A 21,595-nucleotide genomic window follows, 5' to 3' on the forward strand; every position below is an offset into this window, starting at 1 on the left:
TTTGCGCAAAAAAAATGTATATCTTTATCTTTGCATTATATATCTTCTCTCTAAATATTTTCGAGTGAAAATTTGACTCTTGGCTTGAGTGAATGCACTATCAACTCTTCACAGAGTGACTTTACACTTATTTTCACTCGATTCGAGTGAAATCTGTGACTCGAACTATAAAGTGAAAATAATCTTAATTATTCTCTCGAAGTGTCGGAGTGAATTGTGGTACGCTGGTTCCGAGCACTCGGGTCGAGTGAAAATTTACTTGAACCGAATGGCTCATTGTCAGTTGCGTAGCCCGCGCAAGAGACGTGACGTGTTTTAATGTCGGGCTTACGTGATGTATATTTGTGTTTATACCTAAAGATTTCGAAGAATTGTGGATATTAGTGCGTGGATTTTGTGAATATCATGTTAAAAGACGAACATGTTTCCTAAGGTTGATATAACCTCACCACACGACATTTCTATCTATTATTTTAGAACGTTGATTAGGTTAATTTGCTAAGGCCTCCCGTAAAACCGTCCGTCGCCGCCGACGACGAGGGTGCAGCCGGTCAGCTGATCGCCCAGGACATCCAGTATCGCCTGCACGAAGTTGTCCGTGTAGTGTTGCTGAAAGACCTTGACGGCCTTCCACAGACCCGAGATGCCCGGCTTCTGACCACCACCCGGGTGCTCACCGTCAGGCTCGTCATCGACGTCGCGGTCATGCTCGCACGGTGGTGATTCCGCGGGCACAGATCGTAGCCGCGACGGCTTCGCGACGCCTCCCCGTGGATGGGATCGTCGTGTATCGTGTCCTGATACTGACGAAGAGCCTCCTCCTCGCGCGCGACCGCAACTCGCGGCTTCCCGATTCGTTTTTCCTTAAACTAACTATTAGTTAGTTTACCAATAGGTTGGAACAACCGGGCCTTAGCAAATTAACCTAACCAACGTTTTAAAATAACAGGTGGAAATGCTATGTGGTGAGTCTTAGGAAACATGTTCGCCTTTTAAGTAAAACTTTACTCTAAGAACGAGCGAACAGCAAAATCAGACACCTGAAGAAGGCACTCTGATCGAGTGCAAGTTCTCACTCAAATACACGAGTCAAATTTCGCTCGAGCGCGCGAGTGATCTAATCACTCGACAAATCGAGTCAATATTCACTCGATAAGATATGTTCCATTTTCACTCTTTGCTCGAGTGAATTTCCACTCGATTAGAGTGATATTTCACGCGAAAAAATTTAGAGAGTTACGAATAAATTCTTACCTTTTCCATTTTTCCAAATACTAAAAAAAAACGTTAAAATACTAAAACACCAACACTCGTTGAGCAACAATAAGACAAAAATTGAAGAATTAAAACAGAAATAGCAAAAGCGTTTTGAGTAATAATAAACAAATTTCTAACATGACCGAACAGTCCGAACGTAAAATCTCGATAGATATTACTTATGTAACGCTTGTTCCGAGATCCGGCGGCTACTGAGCGAACGTGGATCATGTTTGCGCAGGTATCGCAATATCAATACCCAAGGTAGGGAAAGGCCATATCTGCATCGATCTACAGATCAGTTGAATTACAATCTAAAAGGACGAGACAGAGAATTTCCTTCCTCGAAATTCGGAGTACCTCAAAAACAAGAGATATAATTTATCCGAGTGAGATGCAGCGAGTATACTATATGATTAAAGAATTAAAGAATTGTAGCATTTATAACAATAATATTGAATATAATAATTCGATTGAGATCGATCAAAAATAATATCAAGAGACACGGTAGTGTCTCGCGCCAAGTACACGCGGAGCGAGACCGACCGTGACTCTTTTACGCGACGCGACGGGTTGCGAGTACCCGAGATGTTGAGATCTCGATAACGAGTGAACGCATCAAGTTCTAAGTAGGCTTGATCGATAGCTTGGGGTCCAATTAGGGGGGGGTTTCTCTTATAATATTCCGCTCCGTGCCCTACGAGCGGAGATATTGCGACGCAAAGTCCAAATGTGAAAATTTTTTATTAAGATACTTCTAACGCCGACGTCTTGTATGATGACGTCATAATCAGAAACGTTACTTTCACTTTTTCGACGCTGGCGGCGCAGGTATCGCCAGTTTCGATATCGCGCGCGTATTTCGAAATTAGGTCGATAGACTTATCGGTCAGGAGGAAGATTTCTATTTAGGTATTTTAGGTAAATTAGGTATATACTTATATAATATATATTGAGTCAATTCCTTCATGTTTATCTGGAGAAATTTCGTATCCTTACATCGTATTACCACCGCTGCCGGAAAAGAAGGTTCTCTACGCTTGGCAGAAAGTGCCGCTAGGGAATTTTTAAGTCGATTTTTATGAATCAAGCTTGAATTCGATGTCTAGATATCCCAGGTTGCCGATGACGAGGTCCAGATAGTGCGCTTCATAGTTTTCGGTGTCCAGGTGTAATAATACGTTGAATTCGATGTCTACGTGTCCCAGGTTGCCGATGACGAGGTCCACATAGTGCGCTCCGTAGTTTTCGGTGTCTACGTGTATTAATACCTTGAATTCGATGTCCACATGTCCCAGGTTGCCGATGACAAGATCCAGATAGTGCGCTTCATAGTTTTCGGTGTCCAGGTGTAATAATATGTTGAATTCGATGTCTACGTGTCCCAGGTTGCCGATGACGAGGTCCACATAGTGCGCTCCGTAGTTTTCGGTGTCTACGTGTATTAATACCTTGAATTCGATGTCCACGTGTTCCAGGTTGCTGATGATAAGATCCAGATAGTGCGCTTCATAGTTTTCGGTGTCCAGGTGTAATCGTACGTTGAATTCGATGTCTAGGTGTCCCAGGTTGCCGATGACGAAGTCCACATAGTGCGCTTCGTAGTTTTCGGTGTCTACGTGTATTAATACCTTGAATTCGATGTCCACGTGTTCCAGGTTGCCGATGACGGGATTCAGATAGTGCGCTTCATAGTTTTCGGTGTCCAGGTGTAATCGTACGTTGAATTCGATGTCTAGGTGTCCCAGGTTGTCGATGACGAGGTCCACATAGTGCGCTCCGTAGTTTTTGGTGTCTACGTGTATTAATACCTTGACTTTGATGTCCACGTGTCCCAGGTTGCCGATGACGGGATCCAGATAGTGCGCTTCATAGTTTTCGGTGTCCAGGTGTAATCGTACGTTGAATTCGATGTCTAGGTGTCCCAGGTTGCCGATGACGAGGTCCACATAGTGCGCTCCGTAGTTGTCGGTGTCTACGTGTATTAATATCTTGAAATTGATGTTTAGGTGTCCCAGGTTGCTGATGACGAGGTCCAGATAGCGCGCTCCGTAGTTTTCGGTGTCTAGATGTAATAATACCTCGAATTTGATGTCTACGTGTCCCAGGTTGCCGATGACAAGGTCCACATAGTGCGCTTCGTAGTTTTTGGTGTCTAGGTGTATTAATAACTTTAAATCTGAATGTAGGACACGTAGATATCGAATTCGAGGTATTAATACACGTAGACACCGAAAACTACGGAGCGCACTATGTGGACCTCGTCATCGGCAACGTGGGACACCTAGACATCGAATTCAACGTATTATTACACCTGGACACCGAAAACTATAGAGCGCACTATCTGGAACCCGTCATCGAATTCAAGCTTGATTCATAAGAATCGACTTAAAAATTCCCTAGCGGCAGAATTAAAATTATGTCATGACATAATAAAAATTCGCTGAATTAAAATTATGTCTAGACATAATAAAAATTGGACAAATTAAAATTATGTCTAGACATAATAAAAATTGGATGAATTAAAATTATGTCTGACAAAAATAATTCCGCATTTTTATTATGTGTATACACATTTTTTAAAAAAAAGGTAAAAGGAGGCGCTAAGTACACGCATAGTAGTGTATATGTATTATGTTGTTACCCTGTTATGTTGTTACCTCGAAAAAAACAAAGTGGTAGTATTATACCTCCAAATAGCTTTACCCTGTACATACTGTTTATAAAATGCGTAATACTACAAAAAGGCGTGATATCCGTACAAAATTACCTTTTTAAAAAAAAGGTAAAAAAAGGCGCCAAGTACACGCATAGTAGTGTATATGTAGTTATCTAAAAAAAAAAGAAAGTGGTAGTATTATACATCGAAAAAACCTAAGTAACAAGTGGTAGACGTAATCTTTATATCTCGAAAAATCTTGAAAAAATCTAAGCAGTAGTATCTTTATTTCCGAAAAATTATAACCCAAGTGATACACATCACAAAATTATGTTACCTTATCAAAAAGAAGAGTCGCGCTTCAAGTGATCTATTACAATTACAAAAAGGAAATGATATATCTCTTTAAATTACAGCGCCAATTACAGAGAGAACATATATATTGCCTCAAAAAATAATTGTTGCACTACTTTGAAAAATTTTTACATTGTGTCAATTAGAAAAGTATGTATGATAACAATTTTATAAGATTAAAAAATTTTATTTAAATTTAACAAGGGAATACAAGATATTTAAATACAAAGTTTACATGTGTATTTTTTAGTGGTCACAAAGAATTACAGAGGTACACAGTACAAAATAAAAATATTTTATTAAAATACATAAATTTTTCTTGTAAAAAAACTTGGCGCTGCTAGACCTCGAAATTTTAAATAAATAAGGACAACAATAAATAAAAATAATTCAGAAAATAATGCGATGGGAGTAATATTAAATGATTATCAGCGTAGATGTGCGAGTGAGTGATATGGGTGTGCGGGTGACGACGCGGACGGCGGATAATGCGGCTTATCATTAAGTAAAGGATAAATTTATTTATTTATTTAAAATTTCGAGGTCTAGCAGCGCCAAGTTTTTTTACAAGAAAAATTTATGTATTTTAATAAAATATTTTTATTTTGTACTGTGTACCTCTGTAATTCTTTGTGACCACTAAAAAATACACATGTAAACTTTGTATTTAAATATCTTGTATTCCCTTGTTAAATTTAAATAAAATTTTTTAATCTTATAAAATTGTTATCATACATACTTTTCTAATTGACACAATGTAAAAATTTTTCAAAGTAGTGCAACAATTATTTTTTGAGGCAATATATATGTTCTCTCTGTAATTGGCGCTGTAATTTAAAGAGATATCATTTCTTTTTTGTAATTGTAATAGATCACTTGAAGCACGACTCTTCTTTTTGATAAGGTAACATAATTTTGTGATGTGTATCACTTGGGTTATAATTTTTCGGAAATAAAGATACTACTGCTTAGATTTTTTCAAGATTTTTCGAGATATAAAGATTACGTCTACCACTTGTTACTTAGGTTTTTTCGATGTATAATACTACCACTTTCTTTTTTTTTTTAGATAACTACATATACACTACTATGCGTGTACTTGGCGCCTTTTACAATTGACGCGTTATATACTAAACTAACTTTCTCGTTTAATACAAATCATTATTAATGCGTTTCATCTGTTTATTATATTGTGTCTGCTAATGCTTATAAGCCTGACATTTCTGCAAAGTAAAAAAGAGATAAGGAATATTTTTTATTTCTCCATCAAAAAATACTGATGTCTGTATGTGCGCGCATGTGTCCAAGCAATAAATGTTTTGATTATATTCATTATTTACATATAGAAAATTAAAAAATTTTTCAACTTCTCGAAGCTTTGTTGGCTTTATGAATCGAATTATATATAATAAAAAAAAAAATTGGATCCGCTTAGAAGCCGCTAACAATGAAAATAAATTAGTTGATTAACAGTGAGTTAGTTCACGCTATAAACAAGATCTCCTAAAATTACTGTATAATATTTTTGCATGCCAGTTATCCTAGAGACCGATTAAAATCGTTAATTTTAATATGAAAATGTCAAGACAATTGTTTTTGAGCAATGAAAGTTAGCCAATAATATCGCGTACAATAGCACGCACTCAAATCAAAACCTACATTTACCTGCGTACCAATCTGTCGTTTGTTATTGATTCTCACACGCTGATATAGATTTTAACTAAACGGCTGATTTTTTTCTATATTTCTTATGTTTTATATAGGCACTTGTAAATAGGTACAGTAAAAGGGAAAGAAATAAAAAAGAGAAAAAGAGATAGGATTAAGATAATCATGTTTTTTTTTTTTTTTTTTTTTTTTTTTTTTAGATACATTTTTGGGGATTATTAAATAAATCATGTAAAAAATATTTTCAACAATTTATATACATTTAAGTAACAGATTTAAATGCTGCTGCATTTATTTTGTACATAGTACTTTTTTTTAAGTAATATGCTAGCCAGGAGATATTTTTAATCAAAGATATTACAAGTAAGACGCAGAGTTAACATCTATTTCCCAGCTGAGAAAGATATTACAATAACTCATTTTTACTGAGGACTTTCTTCATAGATTTTTCCAAGGTCGGCAGTAATTCGCAATAAGAGTCTACACACTTAGTAGCACACTTTTCAAATTCTTCGCTATACCTGTTTACTTCACTCTGAGTCGGATTTGGTCCCATTTTGTCCTTTATATTATCATTGCATTCCATTATGCACCTTTGTAAGCGATTCTGAAAAATACACATCATACTTTAAAAACTAAAGTATACTTAAAAATTAAGTAAACAAAACATATTTAAAATTTGTTGCCTAAAGCATCCTTTAGTTTGGATATCATACAAATGTGTATATGAAATACATAATAATATATTGCGGGCGTGCGTGCGTGCGTGCGTGCGTGCGTGCGTGCGTGCGTGCGTGCGTGCGTGCGTGCGTGCGTGCGTGCGTGCGTGCGTGCGTGCGTGCGTGCGTGCGTGCGTGCGTGCGTGCGTGCGTGCGTGGTGATTGAAGAGGAATCTGCAACATTCCAGAAAGTGATAGTATTGGTTATTCTAAGCAAAAAGAGGTATATCAACATGAATCCTATTCCTAACGGTTACCGAGATATTCCAATTATAACGTGAAAAGAGCACCATGTGTATGGAGGGAGAAAAATAGTAGACCAAGACTGACAACAACGTGCAGTTGTTAGTAGTTAGTTGGTTGTTTGTTCTATTGTCTATAATGTCGCATATTATCGACAAAAATCGTATTATATTTTCTAATACATAGGCCAATTAACACGAGAAGCTCGTTAAAACTGAATACACTCATTCTGTAATAATACAGTCCTCGATTAAATTATTTAATTGATAAGAAATCGTTGTTGCTACTCGACATCGATTAAACAGTTTAGTCGATGTACAGTCGATAGTATGCGCCCAGCCTAAGGCTATTATAGACAATAGAACAAACAATTAACTAACTATTAACAACACTGCACATCGTTGTCAGTCTTTGTTTTTCATTTCTATCCCTCCATACGCATGGTGCCCTTTTCACGTTATAACCAGGCTATCTCGGTAACCGTTAGGAATAGGACCTAATGTTGATATAACTCTTTTTGCTTAGAATCATCAATACCTCTCGGAATATTGCAGATTCCTCCTCAATCACCCTGTATATAAATACATATATTATTATAAATTTAATATATTTTTATTGTGTAATCCTGACAGTTTGTGTATGCATGTGTGTTTGCAGCCATCTACCTTTTTACATACTTTAACGTCTTCTAAACAAAATGTTACAAAATACACAAGCAGTCAGATCATAGAAATTATATAAATTCAACAAGTTTAATTACCTGTACTCGTTCAAATTCTCCTTGAACGTATTGTTGTGCCTTATTTAAAGAGGAACTACAATTCTCCACACAGTTATGTACTTTTTGTATGCTATATGTTTCATTTTCACAACATTGTGCAGCACACTTGTGCATATCTCTCTAAAACCAAATATAATTATATATATTTATAATACAAAACTGTTATATATTCTGTTATATGTATATAGGATAGGGAAAAAAGATCCGTGAAAGTACCCCTGAATAACTCAGAAAATATAAGTTTTATAAAAAAATGTTTCAGACAAAAATTGTAGGGTGTAAAAAGATCTATTTACTAATCTTATCAGTTTGGGTGGCGTCGCCAAGTTCACAACAAGATCACCTTGAATTTTTTAAAAGAGATTCCCTATTTTTCGTGTTATATTTTTGTAGCCTTTGTCAAGATGTTTTCAAAACACTATAATAAAGCTTTGTTTCGTTAAGAATTTCTTGAGATATTTTAAATTTTGTCATAATATTTTTATAGTAAAGTATGAAATATCTCGTAAAGCATTCACTTTTCAATAACTTTACCTAGATACTTTTATACGAGAATATAACATGAAAAATAGGGGATCGCATTAAAAAAATTCAAGGTGACTTTATCCTGACCTTGATGACGTCATCCAAGATCAAACTAATAAGATCAGTAAATAGATTATTTTACACCCTACAACTTTTGTCTGAAACATTTTTTTTCTAAAACTATGTGATATCAAGATATTTGATTGTCAAAAATAAAATAGGACACCTCGTATATGTATATGAAATATTGTATGAAATATTGTTATATGTATAATATATATATAAAATAAATGAATATTATTATTATTATTATATATTATTATATATACATATATTTTATATACAGGATGTTCCAGAACTGATAGTGAAGGAGGAGATTCTGAACTAGTGGAGAGGGGATAATTCAGGATGAGGGATGACATGAAAAGATAAGTAAAAAATGTAGAATAAAACTTTTTTATACGAGACTTTATTTTTTAGAACACCTTTGAATATTTAGCAGGTATGCACTTAATAAGGCTCCTGGGTACTCGTCGCGGCCATGTTGGAATGTGACGTCAGAAGCGAGAAATAACACGTTGAAAATTCTTGCATGGTATATTTCCAAATAAAAAGATATTTGCTTAAAATAATACTACAGATCATTTCAGCACATTCCAAAAATACTCCGAGTTGCATCCTTTTCCCTTGACAGTTATTAAGGAGGTTGGTGAAGTCCCGCTGCGGGGCAGGCGGCGCGGTAAGGGGAAAGCATATAGATTTTCGTCGCGTGAAATAAATAAATTTTAGCAAATAAATATGTGGAATGCATTCAATTGCTGTTTCTTAAGATTTAAAGAGTTGTTTGTATAATTGAAACCCAAATAGGTTATTATATATCCACGTTGAAATGACAATAATAAATGTGGTTTTATTTTATTTTTACAATTTCTTGATAACTTTAAAGACGAATCATCTCAGTCTTCGAGAAAGTTTTTCCTAAATATGTAAAGAATTATTTGAACCTATTTTCATTAAATTCTTATCATTTTTAATATGCTTTCGAGAGTTACATTACAAGTTAGATGACATTTTTCCTGTGTCACCCGTGTATAAGAGAGAGACAAGAGTATAACTTCAATAATTAATTACTCGACAATACAGACAATTGTCTTCAACTTTGGCATGGACAGATTCCCATATACGAATTTCCTCCATAAATTTAAACTAATTCTTATCAAATTGATTTGAGCAATAACCCTCCTTAAGGACGTTCACCGGTCCTTATACTAGAGAAAATCGATTTTCTATAGATTTTCTTGAAACAGAATATACGTTAATTTTGGCGTGCTTTATGCCATGCGTGGTATAAATTGCAGTACCTCTTGCGGTATAAAAATCTAGATACTGTGCTTCAAACCCGTTCGGTTTGGACGCTCACGCGCTGTAAGCGCTCACGCTTATAAGCGCTGTTTTCAATCGTTCGATTTGGTATCTGAGCGCTTACACAATAGTAAGAAATGTCGTTCGTTTTGACAATGTAAGCGACTATGAGCACGTCAAAATGGCAGACGATAGGTTATTGTGTGTTATATTTGCGCAAATAATAACATTATTAGAATTATTATTCGATGAGGAAGAATATTTAATTTTTTAAATAAACCCTTTTTTTAGAATAAAGCGAGCAAGATTTAATTTTATTCTACAAATTTTAAAACCTAAATTACTAAGATCATAAACAGGACGTAAAACAATATCACCTGAAAAACAATTATTTATCGCTATATGGAAAATGGCCACCCCAGATTCATATCGGTATGTTATTAATATTATTATTACACATTGTTGTTTCAATTTTTAAATCAAATAAAGGGAAGTAAGAGAGGCAATCAGAGCCACGCGCGGTAATTAATGCGCAATCAAAATAAGTTAATAATAAAATATATATATTATAGTTAATACAAATTCGGACGTTTCGACACTTTTTTTGTGTCATCTTCAGAGCGTAAAAATGAAAATAATACATGAAAATTTTAGACGATAAATTACAGTCAATCGCGGTAAAATGAGTCAATCAGTAGAAAAGCGCAGTCAAATCAATAAAAAAAAATTCATACGAATGTTTGGTAGTCTGTCAGGATATGCCGATATGCAAATGCTCCGAATCGATCGCATCTTCGACGTTTACTCTCAGGTTGGAAGACCAGGTAGAAAGAAGAGATTCGATTGTCCTTTCTAAACCGTGAATCGGAGTATGAATCGCAATATGTTAAAAACGCAATGTATCAGTATTAAAATTACAATCACAAATTCTTACTTACGGAGCATTACAGACCAGTAAGTCGCAGTGTTAAAATGTACCTGTCGCTCTGACATGTGAGTGAGTGAGTAAAGCGTTGGTAGAAATTGGAAGGTTAACATAATAAAAGCGGTGTATACATGAGTTAGGACCAGTTCCACAAGTGTCGGTTAACTTTTAATCTTAGATTAACTCACTCTTCGTCTTTTTCTAAGGGGGACGTTAGAAGGAGGCGAAGAGTGAGTTAATCTAAGATTAAAAGTTAACCGACACTTGTGAAACTGGGTCTTAATGGTGGGGATAAAAATTCACAACGAATAACTCTAAATTTTTTAAACAGAACAATTTAAGAACATAACAAGGGATCTGATAGTGAGATTATCGTATAATAGCTTAAACAAAATGCGAACCTTCACAAAAGCTCATAAGAATAGTCTCCCACGTTCTAAACAATGTAACGTAGTATACAAAATTAACTGTAATGATTGCGACGCATTTTATGTAGGCCGAACAAGCTGACAATTACAAATAAGAATTAAGGAACACCAGAACCATATATAAATTGGAATACATCTAATCATTCTGTTATAACAGATCATAGATTAGCATTAAATCGTAATTTCGATTGGGATAATGTGGAAATTCTAGATAATAAATCGTATTTTTATAAACGCTTATTAATTTCCGAGATGCTGTGCATAAAGAAACAGGAAAATGGATTGAATTTGTAGACGGACACGGATGAAGGTTTACCGGATACTTATTTGAACGTTATTGATAGGTTATCAAAAATTTACAGTTATTTGTTGTGAATATTTATCCCCACCATTAACTCATGCATACACCCCGCTTTTATTATGTTATAACCTTCCAATTTCTACCAACGCTTTACTCACTCACAACATGCCAGAGCGACAGATACATTATTTTAACACTGCAACTTACTGGTCTGTAATGGTCCGTAAGTAAGAATTCGTGATTGTAATTTTAATACTGATACATTGCGTTTTTTAACATATTGCGACTCCGATTCACGGTTTAGAAAGGACAATCAAATCTCTCCTTTCTACCTGGTCTGGTCTTCTAACCTGAGAGTAAACGTCGAAGGTGCGATCGATTCGGAGCATTTGCATATCCTGACAGACTATGGAACATTCGTATGAATTTTATTTTATTGATTTGACTGCGCTTTTCTACTGATTGACTTATTTTATCGCGATTGACTGTAATTTATCGTCTGAAATTTTCATGTATTATTTTCATTTTTACGCTGAAGATGACACAAAATGTGTCAAAACGTCCGAATTTGTATTAACTAATATATATATTTTATTATTGACTTATTTTAATTGCGCATTAAATACCGCGCGTGGCTCTGATTGCCTCTCTTACTTCCCTTTATTTGATTTAACCCTCAGGGTACGAACTGGGTTAGCGTAACCCGAGCGAATTTTGAAAGTAGCGCCATTTCAAAGGAAGTGAATGAGGGGGGTCCGTACCGGGGGGGGAAAAATTTTTGAGGTAGCTACTATGTGAGCGCCAAGGGGCAGCGTCAGTCTACGCTTGGTGCTCAAGTTATACGATTTTGAAAATTAAACTCGGGTAGTCTACACCCAGTCCGTACGGAACGTTACAAAATCCGTGTTTTTCAAACAAAAAAAATTGTGTTTTTCGAGTATTTGCTGCAGTAGAGTATTCTGGTATGTATAATTTACTATTTTTAATATACTTTTGTGCATTCTAACCACAAAATGATGCTCTGTAGCATACCAGCATAACGTATCCGTGCATGCAATTTTTGTTATTTATTTATATTATACTAATCAACAACATCCAAAAGAACTATTTTTACTTTAAGATATTTTTTTTTGCGTTATTACGATAAATCAAGCAAGTAACGTTATATCGCTATCGCAAAAAAACGGGTATTTTCATAGTTCAAAAAAAATATACTTTTTGAAATGGATCAAAAAACGAATTCAGCCATTTCAAAGAACAACTTTTTAGCTTTCAAACGCGACTTAAAAAATGTCGATATCTTTTTTTTCATAAAGTTATGCAATTTAAAAGAAAAAATGAATTTTTATGAAAATTTTTTGAGAATGGTTTACATTTTCAAATGTATCTTTGTTTAAACAAATAATGTAATAAATCTATCAACGCCATTGTATTTTTGAGAAAATTTCCGATCCAAAGAAAAAAAAAGTGTTTTAATTGACAAATTACAGCCCGATATACAGTCAATCAAAGTCGCCGGGTTAGGCTAACCCATGTCCGTACGGAACGTAACTTTTTTATAGTTCGTACCCTGAGGGTTAAAAATTGAAACAACAATGTGTAATAATAATATTAATAACATACCGATATGAATCTGGGGTGGCCATTTTCCATATACCGATAAATAATTGTTTTTCAGGTGATATTGTTTTACGTCCTGATTTTGATCTTAGTAATTTAAGTTTTAAAATTTGTAGAATAAAATTAAATGTTGTTCGCTTTATTCTAAAAAAAAAGTTTATTTTAAAAATTAAATATTCTTCCTCATTGAATAATAATTCTAATAATGTTATTATTTGCGCAAATATAACACACAATAACCTATCGTCTGCCATTTTGACGTGCTCATAGTCGCTTACATTGCCAAAACAAACGACATTTCTTACTATTGTGTAAGCGCTCAGATACCAAATCGAACGATTGAAAACAGCGCTTATAAGCGTGAGCGCTTACAGCGCGTGAGCGTCCAAACCGAACGCACCCGTAGGCTTATGCCCAGATTGCCCAGGCGCATGACTAGGTTTCGTATTATTCATTTTACGGCTGTTTATTATCTATCAAAGGAAAGGGGTAGACCTAATCTAACCCTCTAAGTATTTTCAAAGTGTGCTAAAGTAATCTGAAGTGTTATTTTATGCAAATACCTTTTTATTTGGAAATGCCATGCAAGAATTCTCGACGTGCCAATTCTCAACATTTCTCGCTTCTGCAGACATCACAATCTCACAAGATGTCGGGAAACAGGAACCTTAACACACATTTGTGAGGTTACATTAAATCTATTGCATATTGTCACGATATTGCGAGTATGTCAAACAATTGAAAGAAAATATCAGTTTAGCTTTTGAAAACTTAAAAACACGAAACATACTGGAAAGTATTCGTACAAAAAACCTCGCCCATTTTCATAAGGGGTTTTAAGCTATAGTTCCGGGCCTATAATCATCAATCATATATAATTTTGTAGATAATAAAGAAAAAATAGTTTTAGAGCCTCAAACCCCCGCCGGAAGCAGTTCTGACCTTCTAATGATGTCATTTTATTTATTCGATAACTCATCATCAGAGATGTCTGTCCAAGATGAGAAATACGTCATTGCTATGCTCAGAAGATGCCTGTATATTTAAAAAAAGTATTAAGGTTATTGTTTTGTTACACTGAAGAAGACCACAGTAATGGCCGAAACGTTTGTTTATTGATTAGCTGTATTGTTCAGAATATAATAAATGTAGCACAAATATCTTGCTAGTTTGCAAGCCCTTTGTTTAAATTTTGTTAAAAAAAAGAAACAACTAGTACATCCGCCGCTTTATGTTCGAAGGCTTGAAATGCTCGAATCTCTCCTAAAACAAACTTATTCATTGGTATCACGTTGTATGGACATCACTGATTGTGTCACTGATTCCAATTTTTTTTACTATGACAATATAATGAATTAGTAAAATTAATGCCTGCTTAAGACTCCTGGGTAGTCACCGCGGCCATATTGGATTCTTACTATCGAGGCGAGGAAAACACCCAATTTTGTTGTGCATGCCATTTTCAAATAAAAAGACATTTCGATAAAACATCACTATAGATCGTTTCAGAACACTTCCGAAATTGGCCGAAAACTACCCTTTTCCCTCGACAATAAACAAACAGCCATAAAACGAAGCCTAAACATACGGGAAAAACAGCCGTTTAACGACCATCGAAAGGAGGTGAAAACGTTCCTTCCGCATGCAAATCTTACTTTTCGGCCAATTTTACGACTTTCACGAATACGTTAAACGTTAGAGCACAAGCACAGAGCGAATAATAAAGAAATAGCATGCACAACAAAATAGGTTGTCAACATGTCACAAAGGACAGAATTCTCCATTGGAGAGAGTTCTGATTTCTGCCGCGACGGTACGTCGCCACCGTCAACGCAGAGTTCTCGGCTCAGGGACCAGGAGCCTTAACTTAACCAAATATAAAACCAAAAACTTAGCTATAAGAAAATGCGTCAACAAATATAATCATCCAAAAAATATTTAACATTTAATTGTTTGTTATCGCTATTATCATGAGGAGATGGTTTGGATGCAAAAAGAAATCTTTAGGCGAGGATAAAAACAAAAATTAGAATTCTGGAAGTCATGTTCAACTATAAAATTGTTATGTTCATAAGTTGAATAGCCGCCATAAGAGTACAACCGCGAGAGGGCACGATAGCCATAAGAGTACAACCGCGAGAGGACACGATAGTCATAAGAGTACAACCGCGAGAGGGCACGATAGTCATTTTCCGGTCCTGCCATATAGAATAAGCAGCCTTTCCGGCAGACATATTGTAACTCTCAACTCGGTCGCATGACCGCTTCCTCGCACGCAATAAAGACGAGTTATTTTGTACTTGGTGAACAATTACTACCTACTCCTGTACATAATAAAAATAAAAAAATAATTAGTTGATTGCAAGCGTGTATTTATTTCGGAATCAGTTAGTCAGTGATGTCCATATAAAGATACCAATGAAATCTGTCCTGGACGGAGGGAGCATGAAGCGGTGGATGTACTAGTTGTTTTTATTTTTTTAATATACAGGTACCTTCTGAACATAGCAATGACGTATTTAGCATCTTGGACAGCTGTGATGATGAGTCATCAAACGAATAAAATAACATCATTAGGAGGTCAGAATCTCTGCTTCTGGCAGAGATTTGAAGGTCTAAAACTATATTTTTTCTTTAATTTACCATTATTATCTAAAATTATGTATGATTGATGACTAAGCCCGGATAGCCCAAAATGGGTAAAGTTCTTTAATACAAAAGACGTAATTATATATATGATATGTATGATAAAACGGGTAATTATTTAGTATAGGGGAATCAGCCCCAATGACCTTGACCTTGACATATGCTGTCAAGGACATGACCCTGAGTAACTTTTCCTTATAACTTAATCGTTTCTCATTGCTTATTTAAAAGTTATGAACAAAAAAGTTCGAGAAATATAACAGTTTGTGTCGATACTAAGGGAAGTAATTTACTGATATGTGTACTGTCTACTGCACATATATCAGCAACATACTTCCTTTAGTACTGATACAAACTTGTATATTTTTTAAACTTTTTTTGTTCATAACTTTTAAATAAGCAATTACCCACGATTAAGTTATAAGGAAAAGTTACTCAGGGTCATGTTCTTGACAATATATGTCAAGGTCAAGATCATTGGAGGTATCTCCCCTTATCTTCATTTTTATCCTTTTCTATGCTAACTATTCTCTACTTCAACAAAAAGACTGTTCAATATATAAACGATTCACTGCTTTAAATAACTTTCCTTCGTTCATACATGTACTATTTCCACATACATTTGTTTGTACCTTTCAATACTCAAAATAACTGCTATATTTTTCAAACTTGGTTTGTTAATAACTTTTTAATGAAGAATGAGCGACAGCTAAGTTATAAGGAAAAGTTACTCAGGGTCATGTCCTTGACAACATATGTCAAGGTCAAGGTCATTGGGGCTGGTTCCTTTATACTAAATAATTACTATTCAAAATTGTTTTTCTGAAAAACAAAGCCTTGTATAAAAAGTTTATTCTACATTTTTAATTTATTTTTTCATGCAGAATCACCTTCCTGTTTGCATCGACAGAGAGAGTTCTAGAACATTCTGTATACATAAAATTGTTAATTATAATAGACATCTTTTACAATATTAGTAAATATATATAAATAGAATAATTAAATCTGTTCTATATCAAATTCAAAGGTTGTTATTCAAAAGAATAACAATTTATTATTAAGAGACCAGTTTATTTTCAAAGTTTTTAAATAAGCAATCTTCTAGACATTTTTCTTCTTGTAAAGGATGTTTATAAATCATTATTTGATCATAATTTATAGATATACTCATTAAATTATAATTAAATACAACTTATCTGATTAATAGGATAGATTATAAAAATGTATAGAACTTATACAAATTTTTAGGAATAATTATTAAAAATATTTTTAATTTTTTTTATGATACTATTCGACGATTTTCATTAGGTCTGTTTTTTATAGCTGAACAAGTGTACACTCTTTGTATTTAAATAGGTATATGCATGTTTGAAAATTGATGAAGGGAAGTTTTAATGCTCTCTTTTGGAACACACACGCAGCTCCTTCCCCCCTTCGCACCCTAACCTCACGCTCTCACCTTTGCCTTTAACACTCTTTTACTATAATATTCCCGGGATTCCAACTTCCGTTATTATCCTATCCTGATTCTCTATTATTCCTTCTACCTATTCAACTCTTTAACGCCCGCCACGCTTCCTATTACTGCCCACACCACACTCGCTCCTCTAACCAAGTCCCGGGAAGTTTTAATGCAGTCTATTGCAGCAATAAAAAAAACAAACCTATTATCAAATCCTTACTTTATATGCCACATGTAAATAAAATCTTAATTATTACAGTCGCTAAAGATATTTGTGTATTCTCTATAATTAATAAATTATATAATATATAATAATAATATTACATGTTTACATATATACTTTTATTCCTGTAATTATAAAAAAAAACATAATTAAATGTATATTTTACATACGTACTACAATCAGTCAGCATATAACCTGAAATTCAACAGAAGTACCTGCATTTTTCGTAAATATGTCTTGTCAATCTCTTCGACCATTTTCGTCATATGATCTTCGACTCGTTTTCTCTGTTCTTCCATTTTTACTTCAAACGTTTATTATAATTTGATTATATTTGTAATACAAAATATGTGATACAAAATTCGTGAAACACATGAACCGATACCGCTAAACCTAACCTAACCTAACTTAACCGGCGAAATGAACGAGCTTAAGGCCGAGTTTCCACTGAGTACGTCACGCGTCGCGTCATCAGGAGTTAACCAATCAAAGCATCCCATTTTATTACATTATTTGTAACGAGATCAAAATGGAATGTTTTGATTGGTTAACTCGGATGACGCGCGCGTGACGTGCTTAGTGGAAACTCAGCCTAAGCTTAAGCTCCTTGCACAATGGCCGCGTTCAGCAGACACAACTGTTGAGTTCGTCTTATCAACACTATGCGTTGATTGGTTGGTTCTAAAAGTAAGATCCAATCACATTCTACTGCTACTCAGCGGCTTGATCTGCTGAACGCGCCCAATGCCAGGCAACAGGCAATAGGAATAGGAAATAACCAAAAAATCGTTTATTACAACCTAAAAAATTTAAATGCTATGATTGGTTAGAAACAGGCAATAGGCACAGAATTTCTAGAGTCCTATATAAGAGTCTGGCCACTGAGTAGACTCACGCGCATTGGCTCAATCAATCTTTTGTAACAAAATGGCGAAACCATTTAGAACACGCGACTACAGCTTGTGATTGGTCAATTTCTTAAAGATTACGGCTTAAATCAACGGTTACGGCCTCTATAAATCAGCCTTAATACGGCTTTGTGATTGATTAATAACATCTTAAGATTGTACTTAAGACGATCTTAAGTATAAGAACCGACTATGAATACCGGCCATAGAAGTTAGCCGGACAACTTCGACTTATGACATTTTTTTTACGAATCGATTGTTAGTCGTTTGTTATTAAGGAGGTTGAAGCAGTTTGGTCAACTCTAGATTTTAGTTTGTAAAAAATATATATGATAGTATAGGATCTACCGCATGTGTGAGAATTATTTCAGATTTATTGACCATCCAGAAGCTGAGATATTAATTTCCAAAAATGCGTCGTTTTACATGGGGTTAGATGGAGAAAGCGTTGACGGCGATGATTGATCCCAATTTTCTTTAATATCTAGTCTATATAAACGCTCAAAAAACGTGCCTACGCATACAGTAAATTAATGCGAACATTTAGAACGCAAGAAAACACGTATTCACCATCTAATAACAAATATATTACAAGTTAAAGCGATCGAAATTAGACTGAAATAGCAGTTGATAGTTCGCGAGTAGGTAGATGTGGCAACGCAGCGTCGCCCGCGTTTTGGCTGTACCCGAATCCTGTCGGCATGTGCACATTTTTGTGGTTCTCTTCCGTGCTATGTCCACGATTTTTTGATTCTCTTTGGAAATAAAACCAAAAAATCATGAATCTAACGGAAGAAAACCAAAAATTGTGAACATAACATAAAAGAGAACCCTAAAATCGTTGACATTACTACAAAATAGTAGACACAGCACGGAAGAGAACCAAAAACGTGCACATACCGACAGGATTTGGGTATAGCCAAAACGCGGGCACCTAACCTCTTATCCAGAATGACAGAAAATTCACCGGCATGTTTACGTTTAGCAACTGCCGTTACGTGGCTCAACACAGAGGCGAGTACTGCTACCAACCCCATAAAAGTGAAACGTTGCCAAGTTTCAATCGTATTTAATATAATCGACGGAAAGTTATTAAAAAATCGATAGCTTATATAATTGTCAAGGGAGCTACCAGTAAGAATCATTATTTCATTCTATCAACGGCAAAACATATATTCATGCCATTTTTATATTGAAATAATTAGCAATACTACAAGTTTTCAAGTTGGCATTGGCAAAAAAGTGTTTCGTTTTTAGCTAATTAAAATATAAAGATGCATAATATGATACTTTTACTATACGTTTTATGCAATAGCAGCGTATTGGAGAATAAAATGATACCTAATACAGATTTTTTAATGACCTAATAAAAAACTTTTTTCTAAACCGTCAATTGACTCAACTGGATCGCTTCAACCTCCTTAATTGTTAGACTAATTAGAACATTTGTTAGTTAATAGTTTTTACGTAATCACGAAAATAATTTTTAGTGTTAATTTAGCCGGTAAATATAGAATTCTTTACAATTTTCGGTTCAAACCGGGGTCAATTGATGCGGAATCGTTTGTTAGTTCCGAATATACTAATTAAAACGTTTGTTAGATCACGGTTTCGCTTAAAAAAGCGAAAAATTGTATATCGTTTAGCTGCCGGAGAGTGGGGATGAGACGTAAGTAAGAATATGTGGTGGTTTCGAAACGCATTTGTCCGACGACATGTAGCGACACTTGAACATGCCCTGCGGCCACATGCGCATGCTCAGTGGCCGCACTCGCATGCAAAAGTGCGCGAATTTGAAACGTACTTATGTTATTTGTTTCAGTATAAAATAATTTGTAAAACGTTTATATTAACTCTGAGGCTGAATTTCCACTGAGCGCGTCACGCGTCGCGTCGTCACAAGTTAACCAATCAAAACATCCCATTTCATTACATTCTTGTGACGGGATCGAAATGGGATGTTTTGATTGGATGACGCGACGCGTGACGCGCTCAGTGGAAACTCAGCCTGACTGCAGACGGACCTTCGGGAACACTAACGCCTTCTTCTTTTAACATGAATAACTAAAAATCTATATTTCGGCTAGGTATGTATACATAGTTTATAAATAATTAATTACAATTAACTGAATGATCATTCCTTCAATTGCATCAAACCTTTTCAATTGCACTTCAAAAGTCTTCATACGAAATACAAACTATTTCATATGTAAATTCTTTACCGGACATTCATTTTCGGTCAAATACATACGAATACACGGAGCATATTTTCCTGTGTTTACGATCTAGTAAATTACAATAATTGCACCACTCAACACTCAGGATTTCTAGTAATTTACTAGATCGCAAGCAATCCAGCAGGAAAACATGCTGCTCGCTGCTGCTGCATTTCACTTTTCACTGTCCATGAGAACTCACCTTTATAGGGACTTTATCCAAGCTGTTCAATTGCCGTGAGCGTGAGAGGGGGAGAGGCAGCGGGAGAGGGGGAAAAGGAGAGAGAGAGAGAGAGAGAGAGAGAGAGAGAGAGAGAGAGAGAGAGAGAGTGTCTGTGTGTTTGTAGTATGTGTCGGTCTTGAATAGTCATTATCGGTGCATTCGGTGTTCATATCAGTGAAAATCGTTCTCTTTCCGTTCGTTTACGTTTGGATAACGATGTTGTGGAATGATGTCGTTTACGTGCTACTGTTATTGCTCTCCGTAGCGATTGGCCCATTTTATCGCAAAATAGAAGGACCTCGTGCGAAACAATGGACCGGGACCCTCCTCGGCTTCGCATTAGTGGTCTGTGTTTCAGGACCGGCGGTTTTACATCCGATTATTACTGTTCTCGTTAACGCCGCTATCATAACCAACTTGTCATGGAAGTATGAATTATATATTTTTTGTTCAAAGTAAATCCTTCAGTGTTCGATAACTTACGTTTAGAATTGCTCACTGATTCCGCTAAAATTTTACGCAAGTATATATTTTGAAGCGCGAAATATGTAGTCTCCTCTAGTTCAAACTATATTTTTTATGTCAGTCTTGAAATGTGTTTTCATTTTCCGCGAAATTTCTCTGTATTTATACCTGCAGTACTCTTTACATCTTTGATATATGTGCGCGCGCCCCATAGGTTCCATATACGTATGTACATACATATCGACTCACACGCACAAAATAACCTTTAACATCGCTACTTTAGAGATGTTTACAATATTTATGTTATAGGCGAGAGTCTAATGCATTTAATGAAATATACATATATCGTATAGATATTTGTATGTTTTGTATTTAATAAATAAATAAAACTTGAGGTGGCGGAATTGCCATTAAATTCAATAGATACATACTTGGAACTCGGAGATTGTGTAATATCTCCGTAATGTCGAAGTCCACTCATAAGACTAATTTGAGTATAGAACAAATTATCAAATGTTATTGCGTGATTGAGACAATTATCATTTGAAATTGTCTGAAGTTCAGTTAATAATTACTAATCATAGACTACGTTTGCTACTACAGCTGCTTA

At 35.1% G+C, this 21,595-nt stretch overlaps 4 protein-coding genes across 7 annotated transcripts in view; 2 read left to right on the plus strand and 2 right to left on the minus strand.

Annotated features, from left to right (window-relative positions):
• Nucleotides 1-8,691, plus strand: part of Ttll5 (Tubulin tyrosine ligase-like 5) — a 228,495-nt gene extending 219,804 nt beyond the window's left edge. Inside the window, exon 16 of one of the 2 annotated variants that reach the window (XM_071793417.1) lies at nt 8,553-8,691. In XM_071793417.1, the coding sequence (XP_071649518.1) occupies nt 8,553-8,568 (16 nt within the window). In that variant the 3' untranslated portion in view covers nt 8,569-8,691. The remainder of the gene's footprint in view (nt 1-8,552) is intronic. The other variant, XM_071793420.1, reaches the window with a different exon arrangement.
• On the minus strand, nt 47-5,432 carry LOC139822241 (uncharacterized). Its single transcript, XM_071793863.1, has 3 exons — nt 5,411-5,432; nt 450-3,517; nt 47-354 (listed from the first exon to the last, which is right to left on the minus strand). Exons 1-2 carry the CDS (start codon nt 5,430-5,432, stop codon nt 2,337-2,339), a joined length of 1,203 nt encoding a protein of 400 aa, XP_071649964.1. The 3' UTR covers nt 47-354; nt 450-2,336.
• LOC139821970 (protein FAM136A) lies at nt 6,178-17,585 on the minus strand. Of its 2 annotated transcripts, XM_071793439.1 has the most exons (4): nt 17,389-17,536; nt 13,406-13,509; nt 7,661-7,801; nt 6,178-6,545 (listed from the first exon to the last, which is right to left on the minus strand). In XM_071793439.1, exons 2-4 carry the CDS (start codon nt 13,475-13,477, stop codon nt 6,345-6,347), a joined length of 414 nt encoding a protein of 137 aa, XP_071649540.1. In that variant the 5' UTR covers nt 13,478-13,509; nt 17,389-17,536; the 3' UTR covers nt 6,178-6,344. The 2 variants fall into 2 exon arrangements, with proteins under 2 accessions (XP_071649540.1, XP_071649539.1); XM_071793438.1 differs by lacking the exon at nt 13,406-13,509 and having other exon boundaries at nt 17,389-17,585.
• A 3,046-nt stretch (nt 17,586-20,631) lies between these two features.
• Nucleotides 20,632-21,595, plus strand: part of Frj (membrane bound O-acyltransferase domain containing farjavit) — a 64,873-nt gene continuing 63,909 nt past the window's right edge. The window contains exon 1 of one of the 2 annotated variants that reach the window (XM_071793435.1): nt 20,632-20,948. In XM_071793435.1, coding sequence (XP_071649536.1) covers nt 20,737-20,948 — 212 coding nt within the window. In that variant the 5' untranslated portion in view covers nt 20,632-20,736. The remainder of the gene's footprint in view (nt 20,949-21,595) is intronic. The other variant, XM_071793433.1, reaches the window with a different exon arrangement.

This window comes from Temnothorax longispinosus, chromosome 11 (genome assembly GCF_030848805.1).
Source record: "Temnothorax longispinosus isolate EJ_2023e chromosome 11, Tlon_JGU_v1, whole genome shotgun sequence".
NCBI lineage: Eukaryota > Metazoa > Arthropoda > Insecta > Hymenoptera > Formicidae > Temnothorax > Temnothorax longispinosus.

What these genes read in the sequence shown, in the direction of transcription:
- LOC139821970 (XM_071793438.1), bottom strand. Translation starts at nt 17,472, where the DNA reads ATGGAAGAACAGAGAAAACGAGTCGAAGATCATATGACGAAAATGGTC. An exon ending in CATATTTACGAAAAATGCAG is followed by an intron (nt 7,802 to 17,388) that starts GTACTTCTGTTG and finishes ATTTGGTTTTAG; the next exon opens with AGAGATATGCACAAGTGTGC. An exon ending in GAGAATTTGAACGAGTACAG is followed by an intron (nt 6,546 to 7,660) that starts GTAATTAAACTT and finishes TGTATTTTTCAG; the next exon opens with AATCGCTTACAAAGGTGCAT.
- LOC139822241 (XM_071793863.1), bottom strand. Translation starts at nt 5,432, where the DNA reads ATGATTTGTATTAAACGAGAAA. An exon ending in GATTTGTATTAAACGAGAAA is followed by an intron (nt 3,518 to 5,410) that starts GTTAGTTTAGTA and finishes GCCGATGACGAG; the next exon opens with GTCCACATAGTGCGCTCCGT.